This window comes from Penicillium macrosclerotiorum, assembly GCF_028827735.1.
Source record: "Penicillium macrosclerotiorum strain IBT 26536 chromosome Unknown utg000008l_segment0_segment0, whole genome shotgun sequence".
In the NCBI taxonomy this organism is placed as follows: Eukaryota; Fungi; Ascomycota; class Eurotiomycetes; order Eurotiales; family Aspergillaceae; genus Penicillium; species Penicillium macrosclerotiorum.
Genome location: NW_026643087.1, coordinates 1,164,360 through 1,186,272, shown reverse-complemented (window position 1 = coordinate 1,186,272; position 21,913 = coordinate 1,164,360). Strand labels below are relative to the sequence as shown.

The following is a 21,913-nucleotide window of genomic DNA, read 5'->3' as shown; positions in this document are numbered from 1 at the left end:
CGCGGAGTGACGGAGGTTGCGGCTCGGCGGAGAGGGCGAGCCAAGACTTTCAGAAAAAGCTCCCCCCAGCTTCGATTCGACGTTCCCGACGTGCGCAGATCCACCTCACGCCCTCGACCAACCCCAATCTATCAAGATCAGGGATAATCGAGTGCTGCGATGGCGCAGAGTCTGGAGATCAGGCCCACTGTGGTGGATTTCCGCGAGGACAGCCCGTGGGTGAAGCTGGCCAAGGCGCACTGGCTCGATGCGAAGGTTCGCAAGGTCAAACCAGATGTGATCGAACAGCAATTGTGGAATCCACTAGAAGCAGAGGGGTTCAGCAGTCGCTCGCTTCTGATCTTGGAGAATTTGAATGTGCTTGAGAAGTATGGTGCCCGCGCTTGATCGTTCGTCTCTGTGCCCGCAGGGCTAATCGCAGGTTTTTGGCAGGTTTCTTTGGCCGACGTACACCGAGGATGCGTCAAATCACCATGTGCTCCTGATTGCTTCTGTAGTCAGTGTCAAATATCGCGAGCATCTTCCGATCTGGGGTGAGTGGAAGCGGCAATGAACAGGATATGGGCCCGGAGTCGCTCACGCTGACTGTTAATGCAGACATTTTCTCCGATCGTGGCGATGACTTTTCCAGTCTCTTCCACCGTATATTGTCGATGAGCCTTGATCCGTCACTGCCTACTCATTCACGAATGTCGATTATCTCATTCATTATCGGTGCCTTCCAATCGCTCGAGAACGTCCTAATCCGAAAGGAATGCGCCCCGCTTGTTTCGATATCTATTTGGCATAATTTGGGCAGCGAAGATGCCAGAGAGCGCGTTGTTGCCAAATCGCCTACTCTCAAGAAGGCATGGAGAGCGGCAGGAAAGAGATACGATGCAGGAGACGAGGCCACGAAGGCAAAGATGCGATTCGAGCGATCTTGGCTTTACACAATGCTTCTGGATTTCCTGAAGAAGCTGAACAGCCCTGAGAAGGAGCAGACTGACTGTTTACTTTATTGCGAACGCTTTCTGGAACTCTTGATCGATCTTTTGAGCCAACTTCCAACACGACGATATGTGAACACTCTCTTGAAAGACCTCAACCTGCTGCCTGTCATTCGGCTATCGCTACTCTACCGCGTACCTGAGAATGCTCTGCTCCGGGATTTATTTAATCTTCTCAGGCACTTCATTAATTTCGCTATCGATGATTACTCTGGCGAGGCCCTCTCCCCTCAGGCAGTTTATGATCTACATTCCCAGGAGCTGGTGCGATTGCAGCGAACCGCAATGAAATTCTTCAAGGAGAAGCTGATGATTCTCGCTCTCTCGAATTTGGGATCAATCGATCAACGCCCAGAGTTGGAAGGCCAGCTCTCCTCTTTAGATGAAACTGAGCTCCAGAGCCTATGTACCCACCTAGGTTTCCGGTCCTCGTATCCCACCTTATGCAACATTACTCCGGACCGCCAACTGTATCTGGAGATTCTCTTGTTTTTCTTTGAGCGCAAACTTACCTTCCAGGATGCCACTGCACAGTTGAGTATCGTTCCAACGGAGGAGAGTCTTTACGATCCAGCTTTGCTGAGAAATGAAACCTACGATGGATCACGGCCTCTGGCGATCCCGAAGCTGAATCTTCAGTATCTGAGCCTTGGAGACTTCCTTTGGCGATCATTTCTTCTTTACCGATCCGAGGCGTTCTTCCAGATCCGAAAAGACATGGAAGGACTTGTAAAGCGCATGCAGCCGCGAGGAAACCGTGATGGAAGTTTGACATTTGAGGGATTCTCTCGAATGGCCATCCCAATTTCTAAGCCCGCCATCATCGAGGTGGCTCCGGCCAAGGTAGGCTCTCCTAACCCTGCTTTTGTTCGCGCCGAGATCGCACTCGAGGTAGGACGTCTCGCAGATGGAGTTCGAAAGGAATGGGAGGCCCTTCGCCCAGATGATGTTGTCTATCTCCTTGCTGTTCAGTCAGCCCCTCCGACACAGCTGGGTATTCGTGATCAAAATGCCGAAGGCCCTCGCATGACTTACCTCCGCACAGCAGAGATCGTACAAGTTCTTGATGAACAAGGCCGCCCGCTGCGACACCCAACTGGTGGCCAGACCAATGGATACCATTCTCGCCCGCGCGTACGCAGACTGCTCGTCAATTTGGACGCTTCGGTGTTCAAGACAGACAAGGATCGTCAGCTACAAGGCAAGGCCGATGTTTATCCTTTGATCAATGTCATTGCGCGTAGGAAGGGCAGAGAGAACAATTTCAAGTCGATCCTCGAGACGATGCAGAAGCTTATTGTTTCGGATATGACACTTCCTTCCTGGCTTCAGGATATTTTCCTTGGATATGGAGACCCTGCCGGTGCGCAGTATACACAACTGTCGAATCGGCTTCAATCTGTCGATTTCCGGGACACTTTTCTGGATTGGTCACACCTGGTGGAGAGTTTCCCTGGCAAGACAATTGAACCATCGGGGCCGGAGTCTTCAAGCTTTGGGCCTCCTTATGTTCTCGAGTCTGTTGAGAGCGAAGAAATTTCTGCTGCTCCTCCGTCAAAGAAAAATCGCCGAGAGAAAGCAGTACAACCCGAGCAAGCTACTTCAACGATGCGTGTGTCAACATATAGACCACCGAATCCCGGTCCATACCCGGTTGATGCCCCCAAGCTAAACAGTGTCCGCTTTACGCCAGCTCAGGTGGAGGCAATTGCATCTGGAACCCAGCCGGGTCTTACTGTCATTGTGGGACCTCCTGGTACTGGAAAGACCGATGTTGCGACCCAAATTATCAACAACCTCTACCATAACTTCCCCAACGAACGCACCTTGCTCATTGCACACAGTAATCAAGCGCTCAATCAGCTCTTCCAGAAGATCATCGCCCTAGACATTGATGAACGCCATCTTTTGCGATTGGGTCGTGGCGAGGAAGAATTAGATACCGATACCAACTACAGCAAATATGGACGGGTCGAATCTTTCCTTGATAATAGGAATATCTATCTCTCTGAGGTTATGCGACTTGCAGCATCGATTCAAGCAGAGGGTGCCCATGGAAACTCGTGTGAAACGGCGGGCTATTTCAACACCGTCTACATCCAACCGGCCTGGGCGAAGTTCTGGGATCGAGCCAATACCGAAGAAGTCTCGAATGAGGAGATCATCACTTCTTTCCCGTTCCATTTATACTTCTCCAATGCTCCACAGCCTCTGTTTGATGCGCAGGCTTCTAAAGAAACGCTTCTAGACGTGGCTTCGGGCTGTCAACGACACATTGAGCGGATTTTCTCCGAACTTGAAGACATTCGGCCGTTTGAGATTCTGCGTCAACCCCGAGACAGGGCCAATTATCTTCTTATTAAGGAAGCTCGGATCATCGCCATGACTTCCACCCACGCCGCTATGCGCCGACAAGAAATTGCGGATCTCGGCTTCCACTATGACAATGTCATCATGGAAGAGGCTGCCCAAATCACTGAGATTGAAAGCTTCATACCCACTGCTCTTCAGAGTATGAAGAATGGTGAGCTTCCTCTTAAGCGGGTCGTCCTTTGCGGAGATCATTATCAGAACTCTCCGATCATTCAAAACATTGCTTTCCGCCAGTACGCACACTTTGAGCAGAGCTTGTTCCTTCGCCTGGCGCGTCTAGGCGTTCCTGTGATTACCCTTGATAAGCAGGGCAGATCCCGACCTAGCATTGCTGAACTCTTCAGGTGGCGCTACCAGGAACTTGGCGACCTCCCGGTTGTCGAGACGGCCGAAGAGTACAAGCAAGCCAATGCCGGATTCCAGTTCGACTATCAGTTTATCAACGTGCCTGACTACCAGGGCAACGGCGAGCGAGAACCGACACCGCACTTCATCCAAAACTTGGGTGAAGCAGAGTATACAGTTGCGTTGTATCAGTACATGCGTTTGCTGGGCTACCCAGCCGAAAAGATCTCGATTCTAGCCACGTATGCTGGGCAGACGGCTTTGATTCGCGATGTCTTGAATCACCGCTGTGCTAAGAATTCGCTCTTCGGAATGCCTAAGATTGTGACCACCGTGGATAGATATCAAGGAGAGCAGAATGATTGTGAGTTCAATATGCAGCAACTACCAAGCTACACACTAACATCGGTCTAGATGTGATTCTATCCCTCACCCGCACTCGCACTGTGGGCTACTTGCGCGACGTCCGTCGTCTCACTGTTGCCCTCTCTCGTGCCCGTTTGGGACTGTACATTCTTGGACGTCGTGAAGTCTTTGAATCGTGCTATGAGCTTAAACCTGCATTTGACAAGCTACTTCAGCGCCCTGACAAGCTTATGCTTGCCCCGGGTGAGATGTTCCCCACTACACGAGCGCTGGACGCTGTCACCGAGGGCACTCCCATGGAAGGACTTGAACACCTTGGCCAGTACGTCTTCGAGATGACCCAGGCCAAGGTAAAGGCCATGGGTGATGGCGAGATGGTTGTTGATGAAGAAGCACCTGATGGCGAAGAGGGCCTTTTGGATGAAGATGAGCAGATTCTGGGTGCCGACGATGATGAGAATATTGTATGAACAGGTGTTCTTTCACTGGCCGATGGTTACGAAAGACCGGAGCTGAATCAATACTGCTTGAATGATACTACAATTTTGATATGTCATGATATATCTTTCATCCGTAGAATTATGATTCACCTAGTTATGAATATGTTTTCTCGTTGTGCTTGGTTATAATGATTACTCTTGAGGAGTCTTGGAGCGGGAAACCCTTCTAATTTCATGTTACGGTGCTATAGTCAGATTCTCTATGGAAGCTTGTTGATCTCCTCCACAATATTCTGAGGATCCTTCCAGGCAAAAGTGACATACCTGCATCGCCGCCGAAGTTAGAAATGCTGAATCATGCTGGCTTGTAATTGGTGAATAGGAGAAATTGGAACAAAACCTACTTTGTGTGACTACCACGAGCAACAATATCACCTTTAGCGTTGGTGAATTTGATGTTGGTATAAGCCAGAGTTTTTCCAACTATTGAGCATTAGCAAAACCCATATGCGCTCAATCGAGAAACCTACATTTATCACAAGTCACCTCCTAGACGTCCATTAGTATATAAGAAATATTAATAAACAAAAGAAGCACATATGAAACATACCGCCATGATCTTATCGCCAACTTTGCCTCCAGAATTCAGATAGGTGACTTTTGTCATATGAGTCTCGCGTGTTTCATGGAGATTGCACCATATTTCAAGGTGCTCAAGTTGTTGCTAGAAACTCACCATTGAGGTCTGTGGAGACACCTGTCGCAAACAACCCACGGGAAGCCACAGCCAAGGAGCCTCCCAGGTCAACTGAGAAAATATTGTCAGTTTCTGTAAAGGGCAAGGGGGCACAGGAACAAAGCTAAACATACCCATGCTAGCGATGGTACCTCCATGCAGGATGTTCAGGCGGTTCTGATGAATCATTAGCGAACAAGTAAAGAGAGAGTCTTTGGAAAACTGGCAGGTATTTCCATATCAACAAAGCTATGCCTTTGAACTTACCGTGTGCTCCTTCTGGATCTCCAGCTCAAAGTTCACAGTGCCCGGTCTAGCAGCTGTCACCCGAAGCTAGACATGAACGCAAGCTTAGTTTGAAGGCAAACTAAGGGTTCAAATGTGTTTCTCAACTCACATTGTTCAAAAGCCTTTGAGAATTCAGTTGATAAGTCTCAGTAACAGCCACTGAATCCCAAAAATGGAGAGCAACCAATATAGCTTACCGAGGCTCTAGACCCGAAGTAGCCCGAAAAGACTCCCACACCTGTTCAGGGCTTCTATTAGTGAGATATTCCTCATTGTGGTAATAGAAGGACTCAGACTCACAGACTTGACAAACCTGAGAGCTGTCATCTTTGCAATTGCATGAAGTTTGGAGGGAGGAAGAGTTGTTGAGCCGGAACCCGGTAGATAGCCGGCGCGTTGATCCCGGGAGCTGCGCAAGGTGGCCGCTGCGGTTCCCGTACATTCGGCATTGACATGACTTCACCGCGCCCTCTCTTTTCACAAGGCTACAGAGCTACCAGGTCTCTCGAGTCATCAACATGGCGGCAGCTACGTCCCGTCCTCTTGAGTACCTGGAAGGCCTCTCGGGTACAACCTTCTTCAAACTATATCAACAGCCATCTACCGCTCTTGCAATATTCCGGCGGATGTTACCTGATCTGGGTATCTAGAGCTCTTCCACACGTCAGTCACAGCTGAACTAACGACACTGGCAGCAAAATGCTTTGTGATGGCACTTTTGTATCTGAAGGACCCTCTTCCGATGGCAGATTTAGAGGTCTGGGTAAAATCGGAGAGCAAGAAGTATGGACGCATGTTCCCTTAAGTTGTCTTTAGTTGAGGTCAGTTCGCTAACAGTTTGCGACCGAAAAAGACAAAGAGATAATGCGCTATCGATATTGGGAAGACTTCACATTCTATCCTCGACGCTTACTGGAGACAACGTTCGAGCATATATGGTGACCAACCCATTTGCATCTTCTCTTCGCCAAGCTCTTACAGGTTCGGAAGATTCCAGATCATTTGGCGTCTTCTCCCAAGCACCAAGCGACAACCCCGTATCCATCGCTGACTTGGATGAATATGCACGACGACAATGGGAAGGTGTGCTAGGGTATATGGTTGGAACAAGTGCTCTAAGCGGACAACGAGATGTCAACTTGAGCAACGGCGTCAAAACACTGCTCCAAGCGGGTCAATTGGTTGAAATTCGTGATCGTCGAGTGGACATCACCAAGCATGGATTCGGATTTGTGCTTCAAGACGTAAACACCCAAGTCTGGCATATTCTGATCCTCTATGTCGAGAGCGCCAAGGCCATGGGGATGGATAGTGTCGAGGTTCTCTCGTTCCTCTTCCTGCTTAGTAGTCTGGAATTGGGACAATCTTACGAGAAGACGCACTTGTCATCTGTCCAACGTCAAACTCTGTCCAACCTTGCAGACTTTGGCATTGTTTTTCAAGAAACTCCGGATGCTCCTCGCTTCTACCCCACCCGGCTTGCAACCACCTTAACCTCCGATTCAAGTGCACTTGGAAACCCCGTCACTGGGTCCCTGACTGGTCCTGCCGGCCAATCCGGCAGCTCGGCGGCAGGTTTCATCATCATTGAAACAAACTACCGCCTCTACGCATACACGTCGTCCCCGCTACAGATATCTCTCATCTCACTTTTCACGAACCTCAAATATCGCTTTCCCAACCTGGTCACGGGAAAAATCACACGACAATCGGTTCGTCGAGCTATTGAGATGGGTATTACCGCCGAGCAAATTATCTCATACTTGTTATCTCACGCTCATCCTCAACTACGTAAACATAATGCTGGCCATGCGACATCCAACACAGCCGGCATTCCGCCTTCAGTGCTCCCGCCTACGGTGACCGATCAAATCAGACTCTGGCAGCTGGAACGAGATCGTCTGAGAGCCACTCCGGGTTTCCTTTTCAAGGAGTTCAGTACATTGAGTGAGTACCAAGTGCTATGCCAGTACGCGGCCGAGATCGGTGTTCTGGTGTGGAAGTCGGATCGGAAGCGAATGTTTTTTGTGACACGCCACGAGCAAGTCGCCGCATTCCTCAAGAAGAATAGTGGTCGGTGAATTTTGGTCAAAAATCTGGATGGTGATTTTTTTCTTTTTTTTTGCATTTTGCATTTTGCATTCTGAAAGGTGGTGGATCAATGGCTTGGGGAAGTATTACACTTGTTTCAATCTTGGGATGGCGTTTATGGGGCCTCAGACAGGCAGAGATACTTCACGAAGTTACGATTCTTCATAAGTTACAACAATTGGTTGTTCAAATTGTACAATAAAGAATACAACACATTGGCTAAGTAATTATCAAGTGTTATCTTGCATTCCATTCAAGTCAAGCTGGCCACGCAATTTACCAGGGCCGACCTTTTTCCTAAAGGTCTCCCATACTCCCTTTTCGATTTGCTGCTTGTAGGTCACAAAAGTGTCACTTCGCACCGAATCAGGAAGGATAATCGTGACATCAATGACGCGACGTATTGACTCGACATTTGGCAGAGCTCTATCTTCTTCTGTCAGAGCTAAAGCCAGATCAAGTTCATTCACGTGCTTATCCCTGTCAAAAAGATTCCCTTCTTCGGCCCGCATCACCTCTTCAAGGACGTCTGCTAGAAGAGGACCATTCCAAACACCCTCGCGATGTGGCACCGAGCGCAACATTCGAATAGCATATCGTCGAATACGTGGTACGCGGCACTTGAGCGCAGTGTAGTATACTGGAGGAATAAAACCAGACTCGACAGTGAACCCATGTCCGCCGCATTCGGCACTTTTCAGGATCTCGTCCCACTCTTTGGTTTGGATGGCCTGGAGGCGCCAGAATTCCCACAACTTATCGAAGCCAGTGAGAATGGCAACGAAGTTGTCTATGTAAGACTCAAACACCAATTCTCCCTCTGAAGAAAGAGAGACAGACGTCATGATCACGCACATCTCATAGTACGCACTTAGAAGAAGATAGCCAAATCTGTCCTTGCATGGCTCCGATTCTTCTTCCAGGAGTGTGACAGTTGCATGATAGGCTTTGCGCCAGAGAGATAGGTCATTCAAAATTCTCTGTCGAATTTCAAATATTTCAGGGTCGTCTGTTGGTTGCTGCGCCATCTTGAGATTGTGCAAGTGCCTTTTCAAGCAATGGGATCTAATGAGCAGGTCATCTAGCCTCCGCCGAGCATCCAAGACAGAGGAAAATTTATAAGGAAGAGCATTATTTTGTGGATCACAGGTCACCACGCATAGCTCTGAAGGCACATGGCCGAACATGGCAGACTGGATCGCAAGGCGTGCATAGGAATCGATGAGAGCATTGAGGGCAAAGTCCTCAGCTGGATTTAGAATAATTGGCGACAATGCCAGTCGGGGCTGGGTTGTAGATATGTTCGAAAGAAGCTTGATTCCGTAGCGTAAATGTGCACTGCCCATTTTATACTGGCCCCGGAGATACTCCAGGGTCACAAAGAGCATGCAAGTGATCAACGCAACCCGAAGAGCATTCTTCTTAGTGCTGGCGGTAGTTTTTCGCAGATTGATAATGGCTTTATTATATTGTTGGAGGGTAAATTTCTCTGCATCAAAGCCATATGTGGCTGGAATGGTCCAGGGGCCATAGTTTCGGTCAAATCGATGGGCTGCCGACAGTGCAACAACCGCGTGACGAACTGCCGGCTCTTGAGCGCTGGCCTGGAAAACCAATGTCTCCCAGAAGTCGGAATTAAACAGGCCGGCGAACTTCTTAGTCGTCTTTTCCATGAACCAATCAAAGTAAGCCTGTTCTTCATGGGTCAGACTGCCGGCGGGAACCGGCGTACGGTAGATCGAAAGAGCTCGGTTGGCTTGCGGTGGGCCATAAGGAGTCCCGCCTCCTCCCCAGATCCCGTAGCCATCGCAGACACGACCTGTTGATACGCAGCGGCGACAAGCCGGTCGACTCTCATCGCATTTTACGCGACGAACTCTGCATAGCTTGGATAAGTCGATAGCATATACAATAGGAAGCGATGGAGCTTACTTGCAAGTCTTACAACCGGATTTCACCTTTTTCCGATTTTGACCTTGTGCCTGTCTAGTGGGCTTGGGCATGACATACGAATAGAATGAGTGCTGGAGAAAGTTGCTGTAGTGTAAAGGTCATCTTTTGCAGAAGGTGAGCGACAGAAGAGGATTCCTTCTTGTGCAAGGCAACTTGGGACGAGGCCAGTGCAGAGTGATTGGACTGCTCGGAAACCACAGTCTCTGATTGGCTACTGCCCACCCAAGTGGAACTATATCGAGATTCGGCCTTCTGATTGGTTGGCTTTGCTACTCAGCCCGCCGTTAACTCCGTCAAAAGTTCCGAAGAATGAGATGTTCATGATAGTTTTTTGGGATTATGTTCATGAGTGGAATAAAAAGAGTCGATTTCATAAAAGAAGGTTCCATTCGGCTCTATGAGTTCTTCCGCGCAATAGTATTTAAAGGTTGTCCATTCTCTGGAATGGTCTCATCATCGCAATCAATTCATCCTCACTTACTCCTGTTCTTTTTATTCATCACCTCTGATTCTACACGTTTGGTTATCTTTTATTATGTCTGTCCCATTAAGAGCACTTGGCCGTAATGGTCCGCAAGTACCTGCCATTGGTCTGGGTCTGATGAGCCTGGGGGGTATTTATGGACCTGCAGGCTCCCTCGACGAGAAAGTCGCGTTCCTGGAGCATGCGCATGCCACTGGACAACGATTCTGGGATACAGCTGATTTGTATGTGGATAGTGAAGAGATTGTCGGAGAATGGTTCAAGCGCTCTGGAAAACGCGATGACATTTTCCTCGCTTCCAAGTTTGCCATTCAGATGGATCCCAAGTTGGAAATCACGATTCGCTCCGATCCAGAATATGTCAAGTCTGCTTGTGAGAAAAGTCTGAAGAGACTTGGGGTTGATACCATTGATCTCTACTACTGCCATCGTGTAGATGGAGTGACCCCCATTGAGAAAACCGTTGAGGCTATGGTCGAGCTGAAAAAGTATGTTCAACCCCATCAGATTGTGTCATAGTTGGTCACTGTTTCTTCGTATCTGATACTAATACTTGATCGATATACAGACAGGGAAAGATCCGGTACCTTGGTCTTTCAGAAGTATCTGCTGCAACTCTCCGTCGGGCACATGCTATTCACCCTATTACTGCCTATCAAGTTGAATATAGCGCTTTTGCCCTGGATATCGAGTGGCCTACTGTGGAGCTTTTGAAGACTTGTCGAGAGCTTGGGGTAGCAGTTGTTGCGTATAGCCCTATTGGTCGCGGTATCTTGACCGGGGAGATTCAGTCGCCGAAGGATATCCCTGATGATGATTTCCGGCATATGTTACCAAAGTACTCGGAACAGAATTTCCCCAGAATCTTGGAGCTTGTGCAAGGGCTCAAGGACGTGGCTCAGGCTCATGGCAAGACTCCGGCCCAGGTTGCAATTGCCTGGCTTCTAGCCCAGGGGTCTGATATCTTCCCTATTCCGGGTACGAAGTCGACTAAAAGAGCGGATGAGAATTTTGCTTCTGCATTACTGCACCTTACCGACGAGGAAGTGCAAGCTATTCGGCAGCTTGTAGAACGGACTGAGATTTCGGGCGCTCGGTACCCTGCCATGTAAGCTGTTTTGACTTTCGATTTTAGTTCTTTGTCATTCTTTATATGGTCAAATTTGGGTCTTTCTACTAACTCCATGGATCCATGCAGCATGATGGGATATGTGCTTGCGGACACCCCGCCGTTATAAACGTGGGTGAGATGTGATCTTCCTAAACTTTAGGCATGTATCAGGTATTTTGGCGGTACGAAGGCCAACAGCGAGAAATTTTTATCAATGGGTATTTTAGCCACCTTCTTGGATATGTAAATAACATTGCACTGAGGTTTAGTTTAACAAGCTTCCATTTTCCAGTTTCCCCCTGGTATTTTAGCCTTCGATGATTTTCTACCTTAATACCAATCAGAGTCTCAATGTACGTACGGATATTTGAACAAACGAGAATTCTCGCCCTTCTCGTGGTAAGAAGAAACTAAGCAGGGACGCGTGCCAGCTTGGGGAGCAAGACCCTTCTCTCATAAAAATGCTTGCTATATTATTATGGTGATTTGCTTTGGTATCCTAAATAGCCAAACTTATCGAGCTGTATGTAGCCAGGGAATCGGGCTACACGAGGGAAAATATTAGTGGAAGAGGTTGTAGTGGCATAGCGCTTTCATAGATGCATTGAATAATTATCCAATTCCCCATTTATGGCCCTGCCGCTTAGAAGAAAAACTTATTTATAAGAATAGCTTTTAAATGAATACGCAAAGCTACTCGATCTCGTCTCAACGCCCATTGAATTTATCATTCTAATATTCGCCAAGGGTGATCGCCCTGGGGCCAAGCGATTTCAGGGGGTCAACTTACCCCTGGATCATGAGGAAGGGATGCCGCATATATAGTTTATTTACTCCAAATTGACTGTTCATTGTAGATTCTATAGGCACATATCGGATGGATTCCGATCCCAGATCGAAAAATCTCCGATCTGCAACAGAGATCTCTGCATAAGATCAATAGACAAACATAAGCTTAAAGGTGAGGCCCAAGAGCCCGAGTCCAAGCGGCTGACCCCGTGGCGTCATCGGTGGGGCATAAGCTCATCCCTTTGCCAGGGACCCAACGACCAACCAACCATCTCCACCAAACCCCTCAAGACCATCTCCACCGGCCAGCAAAAATAGCAAAAAACCAATCTGACCAGCCCCCCTCCAAAGGCTCCCCCGCAGGAAAAACCTAAGTCTGGCCCGTGCGTTCTTCGTTTTTTTCGCTTCATCGAGTTCGACGACTTCACGACTCGCCCTTGACACGCAGCTTCGCTAGATGAGCCATGTCCTCATCCAGCGAAGCCAGTCCTGGCAACTGGATCGTTGGCAGCTACACTGGGAACAGCATCGGAGTGCTCATCACAATCGCAACGTTTGTCGGCGTTGCGTGGTACAACGTGATTGAGCTGATCGTGCTCATTTTCCTCACCTTCAAGCGCTACCATGGCCCCTACTTCTGGAGTATGTTGATTGCCTCGGTCGGCATTCTACCCTACTCAGTAGGCTATCTGATCAAATTTTTCGGTCTGACTTCGGCCACTTGGGTCCCTATTACATTACTCACGGTGGGCTGGTGGGCGATGGTAACTGGCCAATCGTTTGTGCTCTACTCCCGTCTACATCTGGTGTTTGAGAATCTACAAGTGCTCCGCATGGTCAAGATTATGATTATCACAAACATATTCCTGTTTCACGTCCCAACGACCGTGTTGACTTACGCCGCCAATTTTTCCGAGTCCCGCACTGCGATCGCGGGGTACGACGTCATGGAGAAGTTACAGTTGACAGGTTTCTGCGTCCAGGAGGTAATCATATCCAGTCTCTACATGTGGGAGACCAATCGCATGTTGCAGCTGCACCCCGACCGTGGCAGTCGCAAGACCATTCTGCAATTGCTTGCCGTGAACGTGTCCTGTATTCTAATGGACATTGCATTGATGGTCATCGAGTTCATGAATTTCTACATCTACCAAACCACCCTCAAAGCCACACTCTACAGCGTTAAACTCAAGTTGGAAATTGCCGTGCTCGGCAAACTAGTCAAAATCGCTCACCAGAACGTCTTTCGGTCATCATTCGATACGTCCGCTGGCCAATACCCCTCTTTTGTTGACCCCACCCGCCTTGCAGGTGACTACAGCCATGCAGAATCCTCGTTAGGAACAAGCCAGGGTTCTAAAGGCCGTACATCAGGACTCGAGGCTATTGACTATGGGGAAGTCCGATGAAGGATCGAGACGGTCATCTTCTCAACCCTGCTTCAACCGAGTAGCCATGAAACTCGATTTCCTGCAGCGCATACTTCTGATACCCACAATTCAATTGCCTCCAAGCCTTTAAGGGGCATCACATCAGCCCGATCATCACTTCCTATACGATGCTGCCGAGTCACGTCGCAGATCATCGCAAAGAGTACCGGAACTTTGAAAGGCAATCATCGTCACTTTTGTACTACCTATACTTGTGGGAATACAAGTTAACATAATGTGCATGTGCACGCACTCTTTTAACATCGATACCCGGTCATAATACAAGATCTGAGGAAAGAGCCAAATAGAATCTTCATATGTTTGTGAAGGGGAAGCATTTTGAATGCTATAAATTACGAGGTGATGACCAATAAATATCTACAGATAATCATCTTATCTCAAGAAATTACCGAAACGTTACTTTTGCACCAAATTCTCACGAATCCTTAGGTTCTAAGGAATAATGAAATCGTTCATCATTGTTGCATCTCTTGGTGAGAATAGCCAATGAACATAAGTACAGACAAAAATAGCCACAATCTGGCGGCAAAGATGACCACTCTCGCTTCATCTTGATTTTTCCTCGGTCTCTACCCTGGGGTCGGATATTATCTAATAAGAGGACCTGCGGGTAGCACAGAAGAGACCCGTGAAAAACGGGCCCGGTCTATCATCTCAGAATCAGGATTCCAGATCTCAAAAGGCCGGCTGATCCCAAATTGGCCCCTTGCCCAAAAAACGCCACTTGTATTTTGGGACATGACGGTGTTGAGCTTTCACATTAAGTCTCTATGTGGTCCTAGCAGTAGTCAATGCACATTGACGCTCCTGGTATTGATATACGACTTTCCGCAATGTTGCCCATTTTACTATGTAAGGGACGATAAGGGGGCTGGTTGCCGATGCAATACATATGAGTCGTAATTGTTGAGGGGCTTTATAATAGGACTTAATATTCATAATCTGAGAAGGAGCAGATATATAGCTCAACAAAGAGTAATCCCAATTACCACTTTATTTGTTCCACTATAAGAGCCAATACTTCAAGCCCAGGAATCATGTACGAAGTGACCAATTGAGAAAGCGTGTGTGAGTGTATCAGCAGCGGACCAAATTCCGCTGGAAAACATGCCCGCCCGGCGGCTTCACCCACTTCATGATAGCAGCCAGCCAACGGCAGTACGATCCCAGCTCCACTTTACATCTAAATGCGGGGGTGTCCTCCTCGGCAGTCCCCATACTTTGCAACAGCCACTAGATTTCCACCGATTCCGACAAAGATATGTATGATGGGTCTTGCTTGCGGAAACTTTGAAGCGACTGATAAGAAGCGACATTTCCTTTTCTCTTCCGCCCTCAGATTAATTCCGTCTTTCATTACATCTTTTGGTACCCCAAGCTATATCATCACTTACTCCCACTGCTCAGTCAACATGTCGCTCGAGCGCTGGCAAGAGAAAGCACAAAAGGGCAGAGATATCTTAGAAAACTCTATTCCCAAGCAATGGTGTCTTCCAAAACACAAACTTCCTCCCGTCACCCAGAAGAATGTAATCGATTTACCGAGACAAAGTGGGCTTTTGAGCGAGCGGGAGCTCATGATCACCGACCTGTCAGCGACGAAGTTAGTCTCTGAAATGGGGATGGGAACCTTATCTGCCGAAGAAGTCGTGGTTGCTTTCCTCAAAAGAGCTGTGCTAGGCCATCAGCTGGTATGAGCCGTTTTTTAATATACGTTAGAATTGACAAGTAACAATGTGATGACTTACAGTTGAATTTCGCAACCGAATTCCTTGCCGATGAAGCAATATCGCGTGCTAAAGAACTGGACGCATATTACAAGAAGACAGGCAAACTGATCGGACCTCTGGTGAGTTTATGAGACTCTACTGCTCATAATATTGAGGTTAATGAACCGGTTTAAGCACGGTGTTCCCATCAGCGTGAAAGAACACATTGGAATCAAGAACAAGACCTGCAATACCGGATATGTGGCTTTGTCAGTATCAATGCTGCCGATGAATGGAGGGAAACTAATTGACAAGTTCTTAGAATTGACAATGTGGCTACGGACGATGCACACCTCTTGAAACTCTTGGCAAACGCTGGCGCAGTGTTCCATGTTCGAACAAACCAGCCTCAATCACTGATGGTCGGCCTCAGTTCATTATATGTTGACGGGTATATACTAACATTACTTAGCATCTGTGTTGCAGTAACAACATTACTGGTACAACTCTCAACCCGCACAACCGTACCTTGACACCGGGTGGCTCCTCTGGAGGTGAAGGGGCCTCTGTAGGCTTCCGTTGTGCACCACTTGGTATAGGAACTGATATTGGTGGATCAATCCGCTGTCCTGCTGCGTTTTGTGGAGGCTATGGGTTTCGACCTACGGCAATGCGCAACCCTTTGGCAGGATGTCAGGTGTCTTGCATCGGACAGGAGACTATTCATGGAGTTGTAGGACCCATGGCTAGTACATCGATCGAGGATCTCGAACTTTTCCAAAAAGCCGTACTTGATCAAGAGCCCTGGGAGACTGAGACATCCCTGATGCCAGTCCCATGGAAAACTGTGACTCCAACACGGAACATGAATATTGCCATTATGTGGGACGATGGGTATGTTCCCCAACCAAGATTATCTATCTCAGGCTAATCAGTATATCAAGAACTGTTCGTCCTCATCCTCCAATAACTCGGGCTTTGCAACTTGTGAAAGAAAAGCTTACTGCAGCCGGTATCAATGTTGTCGATTGGGAGCCATACAAGCATCAACGTGGCTGGGAAATAATTGTACGTCCAATTGCCCTTTCTGAAAAATAATTACTAAGACATCCAGTCAACCCTTTACTATCCAGATGCTGCTGCATTGCAGCGTCAAATGCTAAGGGAGTCAGGCGAGCCAGCTCGTCCCCTTACCGAATGGGCCTTTTCATACGGTCCTACTACCCCACTAACGCACCCCGAAGCCTGGAGACTGCAGTATGAACGAGATGTCTATCGCGATGAATATCAGGAGCTTTTGAAGCGCCGTGGTGTTGATTTCATCATCTCTCCAGCAAACCCGGCAGTTGCTGCTGTTATGGGCGAGTCTCATTACTGGAACTATACTGCTATCTGGAACGTTTTGGATCTCCCTTCGGTCGTCTTTCCTTCTGGTCTTACTGTTGACCCTAAGTTGGATGCATTGACAGAGCAAGATAAAAAATATGTGCCTCGCAATGACACTGATGAAAGAGAATGGCAGAAGTATCCGGGACCAGAACGATATGAAAGTGCTCCTATTGCTATACAAATTACAGGAAGACATTTCAAGGATGAGCATACATTGGCAGCGGCCAAAATTGTGGAAGATGTCATCAAAGATGGAAGAAAAAGCTTCAAACTTTGAGTGATCTCAACCTTTTTTGTACTCCGAGCCTGATGTGGTTTCAATGGGCGATTTTCTTTTTACATTCCAGTTCCTCTAGGTTTATTTCAGTGTTCAAAGTAGAAAAATCAAATGATTAAGAGGGCTCAATCTCGGTGAATATCAAAGAAAGCAACTGGGGAGAATATTTGAATGATCAAATGTCACAAAGCAATTGATAAGTATTTCGGTATACCTTAAAAGGGAAGAGCAAAAAATAAAAAACTAAAACAGCCATCGTATGTCGATGTTCACTTAGTGCCTGGCGGTCGTATGTAACAGGTTAGATACCAATACATTATTTAAACTATGAGGTTAAGAAAATAGCTATTTCAGCATCATGGAACTGGGGTAAGAAGGGGTCAATCTAAAGCTACAATCAATTCATATTCGGGAATTTCACAAAGCTGTCTAGTTATAGGATGGATCGAAATCAGTTTCACCACTTGCACACAGATGTTATCTCTTAAATCCTCTTTCAAAGCACATTAGACCTATTATGATTACTCTACCCCTGTCTGTTCCAGTATGGCTGTAAATGCTGTAAATTAAAGCATGAATTAGGCCCCATATTAGGCTTGTATAGCCTTGCGGGCTTCGAGGACTAAGACTGTTGATCTTGCAAACAAGGTGAATGAAAGTGCTACTTTTAGATAGGGAGTCTTGGCGCCATGTTGCGAAGAGAAGTCCGCACGTTGATAGAGGAGAGCTTAGGGGTGACCGTGCAGAGTGGGAAAAGGAGCGACTCCAAGTGTGCTTTTCAGGTGAAAAGTCCAGGGGATGCTAGGTATTAGGAAATTCATGTGACTTGACGGTCTCACTATTCCTGAGAGCTCAGACTTTATTTCGAACCAGAGTTTGAGATAGATTCTGTAAGAGCAAAGTGATGAGACTGATTTCGATCCATCCTGTAAGAGAAGCAGATAGAATCAAATTGATAATGATTATCAAGTATAAAAACGGGAGGTCAATACAAGACCGATATCGTTTGGGCACCGATTGAGAAGCAACTTCGCATGTGGTCGATTCAATTTTCATTTGGTAAGAGAATCACGCTGAGAGTGTGCTTTAACTATGTAGAAGACAGCACTTCTGTATCCGCGGGTCGGAAAGGGGAGAAGCGAGGTAAATCATCTGTGACCAACAGAATGCTTGATGATCGAGACGTACAGCTAGATGCTGAAGAAAATGCATATGGCCAACAAGCAATCTGGCGCCACGTGTATGACTTGATGAAATGCGATTATTCTGCATGCCACCTCGGCCCTTACTGCTGGCTGGACCCGGTAGCGACGAAGCATTATCGACTTCGCACACAAACCCTCAAGCGATTAGTGACCTACGCCGAGAAAGGTGGTGTTCTCGAGACACATAAAGATGTTCCTAATGAAATCAGGGGTGACCTTTATACGGAAGAGCAGCAGCGACAGGAGAAAGACAAAGGCAAAAACGGAAATATTCTCGGCGGCACACCGTATCCGCCTATCAACATCAATGTTCTGCCTTCTTACTCTGCTGAGTTGGATGTGACGGCTTCCAGTGCCATTGCTGACCCAAGCGTTTCGAAAGAGAGATGCCTATTGAGAATCCCCGGTTTCAGGGATGTAGCTGCCAAAGAGTACAGTGAGTGGCTCGCTTCAACTGTATCAGATGATACTCTCAAAGCTGCATTCCGGCAAGCGTGCAATGTGACGCTATCAGATGGCTTCGATCTTGAGCATATATATAAAGATCAAAATCCAAGATTCTTCGTCGGCAAGGGGGTCAAGCCGGGAACCGCTCGCACATTTGTAGGGAATATTCGTGACTGGGTTGAAACTGCGAAGAAATTAATACCCACTCTTGAGGATGTATATATAAATTGCGTTGGCGTTGGGAGATGCGTTTGCTGTCCGTTTGATGGGATTGAATAATCTTTCAGTGTTGGATCTGTGCCGCAAGTTTACCCACCGAATTTGTTTGTTTCCTTTTTGAAAAGATAAGATAAGAGCGACACTGAGTCCGCTGCCCTTCTCCAAAAGCCACTGTCGTTGTCAATAGTGTAGTCATGAGCGTTATCATCATAATCGTCGTCGTCGTTGTAAAGATAGTAATCATCTTCGATTTCATCCCAATTCTATCATTCTTCCATTCCTCGTCATCCACAAGCCCCGCAGTCTTGAGTGTCTACTCATAACTCTTCATTCTCTTTATGATATATAAATTCCGGCCACCATCACAAACTTCCATGACAATTTCTGCAGTGATGTGGTGGCTCTGAAGTGAGCGGCAACCGTCAGATAGCTTCAAACACAGGCTCATTGAGCTGCCAATTGTCTCGCAGAATCTTGATGACATGTACAAGGTCATGACGAAACCCCAATACCCTCAAATCAATAATTTTCCATCTTTCTACATTAACCATACAATTTCATTGTATACTTATTGAGGCAATTTTTGCTCGTTTCATTATATTAAAGCTACAGTGACGTTCGTCATTGCCCTCCATCTTGAGGAACAAAGAGATAGTCTTTCAAACCCTCAACATATGAAATGCGAAATATGATATGGATTTTGCGTAAATGACGGATCTGAAATTGACTTATAATAATACCAGGGCTTTGTACCCTTTAGATTGAATACAAGACCCTGAACGCCCGGACAACGAGAAGTCTTCTTCGACAAAGGCTCCATGCAGATCATGCAAACTAGTTTGTAAGATGAACATCTATAGTGATACAGCCCTCAAAATGCAAATTTAAATAGTCACTCTATCGAAATTAATCAGAGAGATTCTTTCATGGACTTAGAGTAGTCGCCGTTTGAAGGAGAGGGGGTTGTAGACCGTCTAACAAAAAGCCTCGATATATTTGAAAACATTAGGGTGAGGTTGACAGGCTTGGAGGGAATAATTCCAAGAGTACTGCATAGCGTGGCGCCTTTTGATTCATAGATACCAAACCTCTTACGCCTGTAGTTAACTATAGACCACTTGGCGGTACTGCTCTGCCTAAACGCGCGATGCGACGAAAATATCACCTAGTGGCTTATTGACGACAATGAACTATTGCAAGTCCCATTACTAATCTACGTCTATCCTAGTTCCAGTAGTTCCAGCCAGCTTGATGATCCGTACATAACCTTTTGGTCGCATTATGAAGCTGATACCTGCAGGATCTCGGCTAATGATCTAGTTGCTCATCCAGTTGTTGGTTACAGGGTATTCCTTCCCTGTTTTTATTCGCACCTCAGCTGTGCATTGAGCGTTCGAGTTACACCACATAAAACATACCTACCAATCAGCATATACTGACACAGCGATGCGTTGTCCTCTGAAGGTACAGCTGCTGCGTTAGGGCGGGGTAGCCTGTTTGCTAAAAAGTATTTAAAAGCGCTTCTAAGACCATATTAAGATCATATTCTGAGTTTCCAAAGTTAACATAGAAAAATATCAGCATCTTCAAACGCCACGAGTGATATCCAAGTCTAAAATGCTCCGCAAGGGACGCAAGTCTGCGAGATTGTGGTCGCTCCACCCAAAGCTTCATGACGACGTAGCACGAATATTAGATGCGGGAGGGCTGCACTTGGACTTTTTTGACGCCTATGATGAGGAGTCCAACATCGAAGAGCGGGACACAAATATTATGGGTCGATTTATATGCCAGAACAGCGGATGTGACTCTAATGGTTGGTCGAGCAAAAAAGTGGCGATAACAATTCGCATGTACCCTCAACAGCGATATAATGCACGAGTTTATCACCAACGATGCAGAAATCGCAGATCAGTTGGTCGGCTATTCCTGGATACCAAGTGCTATGCGGAAAGAGTGACATACTGGCTGAAAAAATGGAATGGAATTGAGGTAGAGCGGCCTATTTTTTCTGGCCAGAGCAAAAGACCGCACGATAGGGAAACTGTGTGAAGGGTATAAAGCTGGTCATTGTCCCAACTCGAATGATGGAATAGCGTCGGTTCTAGCAAGGTAAGCTTGGTATCAAGAGTTCTTATACATACAGTAGCTAATCATTGTAGGTTGTCAATTTGAGCGCTGCGCTACAAGTTGTCGCTTACTTAGTACACAGGCTATCCTCGATTGGAAACTCATGGGTCCAATTAATATCCTATTCGCGTTGGTGCAGTTTTGCGATGAAGACACTAGGGCCGAAACTGCCACAACATCAATCATCAACATGACGCTACTGCTTGAAGGCCTGTGTTTTGGTTTATGACGCTGAAGATACCATTGTTGAATTGTATATTTCCTTCACAAGACGCTGATTGGAATTTACAGAAGGGATAGAAAATGTTATTTATCAGCACGCAAATATCGCACTCAAAATCTCTAGTCTTGGTGGCGTTCTAGATATTCGATTGTTAGGCCTGCGTGCCAGAAATGACCTTCAGCACTTTCCCTTTTAGCTCCAAATGCTTCAATGCACCAATCAAGAAAATGATCAAATCCTTGGCCTGGATTTTTTCATTGTAGCACCAACTACGCCTGATAAAGCTTTTCAACCTAGCAAAAAATTCCTCGATTGGATTCAGGTCCAGTGAATAAGGAGGTAGGTAAATGAGCTTGACTCCAGCATCAGCACACATCTGCGTAATACGTTCAGAGTGGTGAAACGATGCGTTGTCCATGGCCAGAACGGATTTCGGCTCCGGCTATCTTCCACAGTGCCGAAGAAGCTGGCCAAGAAAATCTTCAAATACACCGGTATCTGTTGAACCACGAAAAACGCGGGAAAGCACGATACCATCTTGGGCATACGCTGGGAGTATTTGATATCGTTTATCACGGTGAAACTGTGACACTTAGACTAGGGCAACACTAAGCGGTGACCAACCAGTTCTCCTGAATCCGATTCGTTTATCACAACTAGATTCGTCAACGTAGACTAGGTAGAACAAGTCAAATTCTAATATATTATAAAGATAGAATTCCCGTAATTCAGCATTCTGTTCCTTAGCTCTCTAGCGAATAGATTTCTTCGACCAGTCAGTAAGTGTCAGAGCCCTCCTAATACTTGAGGTTATTGCAAGTGTCCGAAATTCATCCTATGTAAATATTACTATTTCGTCAAGGTAGAGACGCGGATTTTCGAGCAGATGTTCGCAAAG

General features: G+C 46.8%; 8 protein-coding genes across 8 annotated transcripts; 6 read left to right on the top strand and 2 right to left on the bottom strand.

Moving 5' to 3' along the window:
• Window positions 1-159: 159 nt before the first annotated feature.
• N7462_008630 (RNA helicase aquarius) lies at window positions 160-4,543 on the top strand (the record flags this gene model as incomplete). Its single annotated transcript, XM_057080345.1, has 4 exons — window positions 160-368; window positions 433-533; window positions 598-4,071; window positions 4,122-4,543. The coding sequence occupies 4 exons, from the start codon at window positions 160-162 to the stop codon at window positions 4,541-4,543; spliced, it is 4,206 nt and encodes a 1,401-aa protein (XP_056930673.1).
• A 230-nt stretch (window positions 4,544-4,773) lies between these two features.
• N7462_008629 (PaaI family thioesterase) lies at window positions 4,774-5,864 on the bottom strand (the record flags this gene model as incomplete). The annotated part of the gene is made up of 10 exons (XM_057080344.1): window positions 4,774-4,837; window positions 4,918-4,996; window positions 5,044-5,062; window positions 5,124-5,170; window positions 5,250-5,321; window positions 5,384-5,426; window positions 5,517-5,582; window positions 5,647-5,659; window positions 5,735-5,775; window positions 5,838-5,864. The coding sequence occupies 10 exons, from the start codon at window positions 5,862-5,864 to the stop codon at window positions 4,774-4,776; spliced, it is 471 nt and encodes a 156-aa protein (XP_056930672.1).
• A 191-nt stretch (window positions 5,865-6,055) lies between these two features.
• N7462_008628 (TFIIH/NER complex subunit TFB2) lies at window positions 6,056-7,618 on the top strand (the record flags this gene model as incomplete). The annotated part of the gene is made up of 3 exons (XM_057080343.1): window positions 6,056-6,179; window positions 6,233-6,320; window positions 6,391-7,618. 3 exons carry the CDS (start codon window positions 6,056-6,058, stop codon window positions 7,616-7,618), a joined length of 1,440 nt encoding a protein of 479 aa, XP_056930671.1.
• A 240-nt stretch (window positions 7,619-7,858) lies between these two features.
• N7462_008627 (Zn(II)2Cys6 transcription factor) lies at window positions 7,859-9,631 on the bottom strand (the record flags this gene model as incomplete). The annotated part of the gene is made up of 2 exons (XM_057080342.1): window positions 7,859-9,504; window positions 9,574-9,631. The coding sequence occupies 2 exons, from the start codon at window positions 9,629-9,631 to the stop codon at window positions 7,859-7,861; spliced, it is 1,704 nt and encodes a 567-aa protein (XP_056930670.1).
• Window positions 9,632-10,116: 485 nt separating this feature from the next.
• N7462_008626 (Aldo/keto reductase) lies at window positions 10,117-11,177 on the top strand (the record flags this gene model as incomplete). The annotated part of the gene is made up of 2 exons (XM_057080341.1): window positions 10,117-10,553; window positions 10,634-11,177. The coding sequence occupies 2 exons, from the start codon at window positions 10,117-10,119 to the stop codon at window positions 11,175-11,177; spliced, it is 981 nt and encodes a 326-aa protein (XP_056930669.1).
• A 1,252-nt stretch (window positions 11,178-12,429) lies between these two features.
• Window positions 12,430-13,374, top strand: N7462_008625 (uncharacterized protein; the record flags this gene model as incomplete). The annotated part of the gene is made up of 1 exon (XM_057080340.1): window positions 12,430-13,374. One exon carries the CDS (start codon window positions 12,430-12,432, stop codon window positions 13,372-13,374), a length of 945 nt encoding a protein of 314 aa, XP_056930668.1.
• A 1,454-nt stretch (window positions 13,375-14,828) lies between these two features.
• Window positions 14,829-16,791, top strand: N7462_008624 (uncharacterized protein; the record flags this gene model as incomplete). Its single annotated transcript, XM_057080339.1, has 7 exons — window positions 14,829-15,107; window positions 15,167-15,265; window positions 15,321-15,394; window positions 15,448-15,547; window positions 15,598-16,019; window positions 16,070-16,193; window positions 16,240-16,791. The coding sequence occupies 7 exons, from the start codon at window positions 14,829-14,831 to the stop codon at window positions 16,789-16,791; spliced, it is 1,650 nt and encodes a 549-aa protein (XP_056930667.1).
• Window positions 16,792-17,957: 1,166 nt separating this feature from the next.
• N7462_008623 (uncharacterized protein) lies at window positions 17,958-18,722 on the top strand (the record flags this gene model as incomplete). The annotated part of the gene is made up of 1 exon (XM_057080338.1): window positions 17,958-18,722. One exon carries the CDS (start codon window positions 17,958-17,960, stop codon window positions 18,720-18,722), a length of 765 nt encoding a protein of 254 aa, XP_056930666.1.
• Window positions 18,723-21,913: the final 3,191 nt, after the last annotated feature.